The 5,316-nt window shown below is 42.2% G+C and overlaps 1 protein-coding gene across 1 annotated transcript; it reads right to left on the bottom strand.

Moving 5' to 3' along the window:
• Positions 1-372: 372 nt before the first annotated feature.
• LOC147857030 (uncharacterized) lies at positions 373-1,447 on the bottom strand. Its single transcript, XM_087328599.1, has 3 exons — positions 1,303-1,447; positions 771-1,234; positions 373-391 (listed from the first exon to the last, which is right to left on the bottom strand). The coding sequence occupies exons 1-3, from the start codon at positions 1,426-1,428 to the stop codon at positions 373-375; spliced, it is 609 nt and encodes a 202-aa protein (XP_087184725.1). The 5' UTR covers positions 1,429-1,447.
• Between the last annotated feature and the right edge of the window lie 3,869 nt (positions 1,448-5,316).

The raw sequence follows: 5,316 nt of genomic DNA on the forward strand, positions 1-5,316 counted from the left end.
GTTCATGACAATGTAATTGGTAAGAGTAACAATTATGTACGTCATTCATTTATACTATGTGGAACCAGTAGACTTGAACCGTAGGTAACTAAAAACCTCTTATTATCAAAAACATCTCTGTCTCGTGAAGTCATCTGGAACATCTCTGTCTCGTTGATGTGTTTTGCTCCGACTTCTTGATCCTGATCTGGACAGTCCCAGATTCCTGTGATCCTCATTTTGATGAAGTTAACTTGAGCAGGGTCCTTCTCCAATGCAACACAGTTTCTAAACATCTTCAATGCACAAGCTGTCGTTGTACCTAATGGTCACATGAACACAAACAAGTATATATAAGAAGTAACATCTTAAACTTGATAGACAAGATTGAAATTAAGTATATATATTATACCTGTGCCAGAGAACAAGTGTAGGACCCAATCATCTGGATTCGAGAAGAGCTCTATGAGGCGGTTGATCAATCTTTGAGGTTTTTGATAAGGGTTCACCATACTTTTATCCCCTGACACATGTCTTAATTTTTTGGTTACAGCTGGGCACATGATGTAGTTAACCACGTTACGCTCATTGACATGTGCTCTAGCCTTCTTCTTTGTAATTGAATCATAGTAGCCCACACAAAAATGTTCGACCGCACTAACCATTCGATCGCCAGGGCTACGTGTAATATTTGTTTTGATCCTATAGAGAAAGAAAATCAAGTATTAGAGGTGTAAACGTGTACATATAATAAGAAGTACTGTAATGAGTAAAAGCGAACTATAACGCACCAATGCATGTGTTCAGTGGCATGACAACGGGACTTCAAAGCTGTTGTGACTGATAGTGATTGCCCCATGCTATGAAATATGACTATCCTCCACAAGGGGGCCAATGTCAGTTCTGCGAAATCCTTTACCATTTTCTCGATCTGAGGGTACTTGAAAGGCACATCATCATATGTTGATCCCGCAATACGGAAACCATATGGTATGTCAGCTATCAGCAAAGTGTAGTGCCTTCTCGGTAACAGTTCGAGCATCTGGGATACTTCGCCATTGAAAACACTATAATGAAGCTGTTTGAAAGGATCGGACCTATGCAAAAAACTCTTTACAGTCTCGGAATCCTCGGGCAGTTCCATTTCCTTCCCTTTGGTCATTCTCTTCTCATATTTCGCACGTTCTAAGTGCGTGATGAAGGCCGCTGGAATACCATCATTATTGTCGTTGTTCTTTTTTGATTTTGATGGTTTCTGCAAGTGTCATTGTTGTTAGCAGGGAACATTACTTTCTAACATATCAACATTCAAAAGACACATACCCATTCTCTAAATACAATAAAATATTCCTCCGATGCCTTGTAGGAAGAAGTTATCGGGTAGGCTTGTTCAACTTCTTCCCATGTCGGTAAACTCAGTTTTTGCATCATCAACTCTTGAATCTTCATGTATACCTTGTGATGGCACAATCAATATTAAATTAGAAATAAGATATTCAAAATAATTGAAGACTTTCATGAAAAGGTATACTATAAACACTTACTTTTGCAAGTCTGTTACCATCTCGTCCAAACTAAATTCCTTGGCGACCACTCGAGATAGCACGGATATTAACAATCTATCATCTTTGATACCTTGTAATGATCTCCAAGGTAAAAGTTTCATGTCCTCTGGTAACTCCTCGATTACCAAGTTGCTTTTTCCCGTGGTCTTTGATTTCATCTCAACTTGTGGATCAATTCTTCCCTTTTTTGATCTTTGCCCCTTGACTTCTTTCCGCTCCCACATAGAGAATATTTTGTCTTGGAGATCCCACACCTCTCCGGTCCGAAAAGCTAGTTGAAACCAAGAATCATATTTTCGGAGACCTTCGGATTTCGTACTCTCATCCACTGCAATCCCTACTTCCAATAAACACTGACGTCGCAATCCAGGCCACAATCTTGGACCAAAACGATTCAAGGCATCGATATTCATGATGAAAAAATCTTATCCTCTCTATACATGACATCTTTTGCCTATAATCGTTGTCATTGTTATGGTCCCATGCGAGCAGCTTCGCCTCCTCGTGAGTTAGTCCTGCATATACCTTACATTCAGCGTATTTGAAGAACGGCGTGAGAGGATATTCTTTGACAAGTTGTCGTCGAGCTTCGGCCGAATGTGATCCTCCGATTACATAGTATGTGTAATCGTCTGTAGAGCTATACTTGAAATCTGCTACTATTGGGCATTGTTCTTGATCAACCATTACCAAAAATGGCACCACAGTAGCGTGAGGATTGATTTTCATTTTGCTTTTCAGGTTTTGGACATGGACGGAGTGCGGCTCCCTAATTTCCAAGGGACGTCTTCTAGTCACGGGGTCAATGGGGGGCCTTTGGATAGAAGGAATGGGCAAATGAAATAGCTGGCCCCTGCGCACAAGTTTAGTCTTCACAATATTTTCTCTTATTTTATTTTGTTCTGACGTCAGGACACCAGAAGATAGTTGTCCGCCTGGAGCCACGACGTCGACTTGTTGGTCGTCTTCTTCTTCCACGAACTCTAATATTTCTTCTTCTTCTTCTTCGGGTCGTGGTCGTTTAGTATATTTCTTTTGAACAGGATTTGTCTTCCTAGACTTTTTCGGTGGAGTTTCTGCTTCACCGGTCATCATCTCTCCTGTCACGTACGGCCGAAGAGCTACCAACAAGTTATTTTTCGTTTGCAGGTCTTTACGCAAAGCCTTGGGATTGCAAGATTCGGGTACTAGGTTTCCCTCATCAAGTCGCCTGTCGCCAACTGAGCTCGAGACGTCAATTAAAATACATGTAGAATCAATGTCTTCATACTCTAGCTTGGTTACATGCCCGTAATTAAATGTTTTTCCAAGCTGAAGTTTCCCTTCCCCGTCCGATTTTGCGGTTATCAATAACAACACCCCATCCTCCTCGACATAAGAGAGACACCATTCAAGTTCGGGGTAATCCTTATATTTCACCTCAACCGTTTTCTCCTCTTGCGTACTACCTTTGTTGATTTTGGTAGTAGCCACAGATGACTTGGATCCTCCTTCCCCCCTTGAGTCAAATAAATTCTTTTTACTCATGTCCTTCATGAAGGAGCCAGAATCTCGTTTTGTCGGAGATCGAATCTTCAATCTAAATGAAGGAACTTTTTGTCTGGGTTCACTGAAATTAAAAACGTTGGTGAAAACATAGAAACAACGTACAATTTCATCTAAATCACGCAAATTATCATTTAAATTACGTCAATTTTATGGTCCCATGCGATAGTTTTTTATCGCAAAAACAACATTTTTACTGCATCGGATTTTGGTTGAAGGCAGGACATTTCAACCGAAATCCGATGCACTGCATCGGATTTGCGTTGAAAGGCAGGACCTTCAACCGAAATCCGATGCAGTGCATCGGATTTGCGTTGCAAGGCAGGACCTTCAACCAAAATCCGATGCACTTCATCGGATTTTGGTTGAAGGTCTTGGCTTTCAGAATTGCTTTCCAAGTTCGTTGTACAAAATAAAATAAAATTTCTATGTGTTGAGGAAAGGAATCTTTAAGGAATCTTTAGGAATCTTAAAAAATGTAATGAATATTACTAACCTGACGATTTTCTTTCCCTTGTTCATGGTTCGTGCCGGAGGTAGTGCTGTCCACGATGTGCTTCTGAGTGCTCGAAAATTGGCCTGTGCTCTGAGCTCGATGGATTCTTTCACGTGATAATGAAAATGAAATTTCTAACCTCCTTATATAGAAGACTTTAGCATTTTTTTTAAAATAAAAAATAATTTTTAATTATTTGTTTTTTACGAAAATTTCGGAAAATAATATAGTTAATCTAAGTGTTCGGGTAGTTATATAGTTAGGCTTCAGCATTCCTTAATTTTCTCAAAAGAAGGTTTTAGAATACAGTTAGACTCCCTCAAATGTCTTCTTCTACAAGTAGAACATCTCTTTTTTCTATTGCCCCCTTTTCATTGTCAGATAACTCGTATTTCTCAATAGAAGAGTACGACCACAAAAAACATTCGCGGCTTAAACAGAAAAGTGTGGCTCCTAGTACTGTTGGGATTTTCGGTCCCTCCGGATGGGATGTCCGGAGATGAATGACGGCAATTACGGTTACGGTTACGGTTACGGTCCCGGCTACGGAGCCGGATGATGAAGACCCCGGCTACGGAGCCGGATGATGAAGACCCCGGTTACGGAGCCGGATGACGAATGTACCCGGAGAGAGATCCGGATGCGGGGACATATTTGTGAATATGTTTGCCAAGGGCCCTTGAGGCTATATTTGTAAATAGCCCGAAAGTCATATGTGTATAAATATGACTTAGGGCAAACAGTTTGTGTTGTTGCTCATTTTTCTATTTTCACTTAGAGGAGTGAAGAGAGCAGCCGAGAGAGAGAGAGAGAGAGAGAGAGAGAGACGAAGAGGTCGTTGCCTCTGTGTATTACCGCCGCCTGTGGCGAAGACAGTGAGCTCAAGGTTGTTGCCTTGTAGCTTCACCATTGTACATCTCTGTTTATAGTGATAGTTGGAGTTTGAGGACTCCCGTGGTTTTTTCCCATTTAGGGTTTTCCACGTAAAACATCCTGTGTACTCTTCTCTCTATTGTCTTCGTGCATTTTGTATTTCCTGTTTTCTGTGAGTTGATCCTATTCCTCGGTTGTGGCCGAGCACTGTGTTCAACAAAGTGGTATCAGAGCAACGGTAACACAGAAAATGGAAGGCGGCGGTAGTGGGCCTCCGGGCATGATGGTGTTGAACTCACAGAACTACGCCGACTGGAAGATAAAGATGGAAGACCTTCTCATCGTCCGAGATCTGTACGAACCGATCGACAATGCCGAGATACCCAAGGGAGTAATAGAGTCGGAGTGGAAGCTCCTGAACCGGAAAGCCGTAGCGACGATCCGGCAATATGTCGATGTAAGTGTTCTGCAACATGTGGCGAACGATACGAACGCCTATGAGATGTGGCAGAAGCTGTCCGGACTGTATGAGAGGAAGAATGCTCTGACCCAGACCTCCTTGATGAGGAAGATAGTGAATCTTAAGTACCGGGACGGCGAGAGCATGGTCGAACACGTCAGCACGTTCATGGGATTCGTGAACCAGCTTGCGGCGATCAAGTTCCCGTTGGATGACGCAATGCAAGCCATCATGCTGATGTGTACCCTTCCGGAGAGCTGGGAGAATTTGGTAGTTACTCTCAGCACCTCCTGTAAGGAAGAGAACTTGTCTTTACTAACGGTAAAGACAAGTATTCTAAATGAAGAAGCGCGTCGGAGAGACAAAGAACCGGCCTCCGACTCGAAGGCACTGCTTAC

Source organism: Azolla caroliniana, unplaced genomic scaffold, assembly GCF_043228905.1.
Source record: "Azolla caroliniana isolate FFs.n. ecotype wild unplaced genomic scaffold, voAzoCaro1.0.p SCAF_12, whole genome shotgun sequence".
Classification (NCBI taxonomy): Eukaryota; Viridiplantae; Streptophyta; class Polypodiopsida; order Salviniales; family Salviniaceae; genus Azolla; species Azolla caroliniana.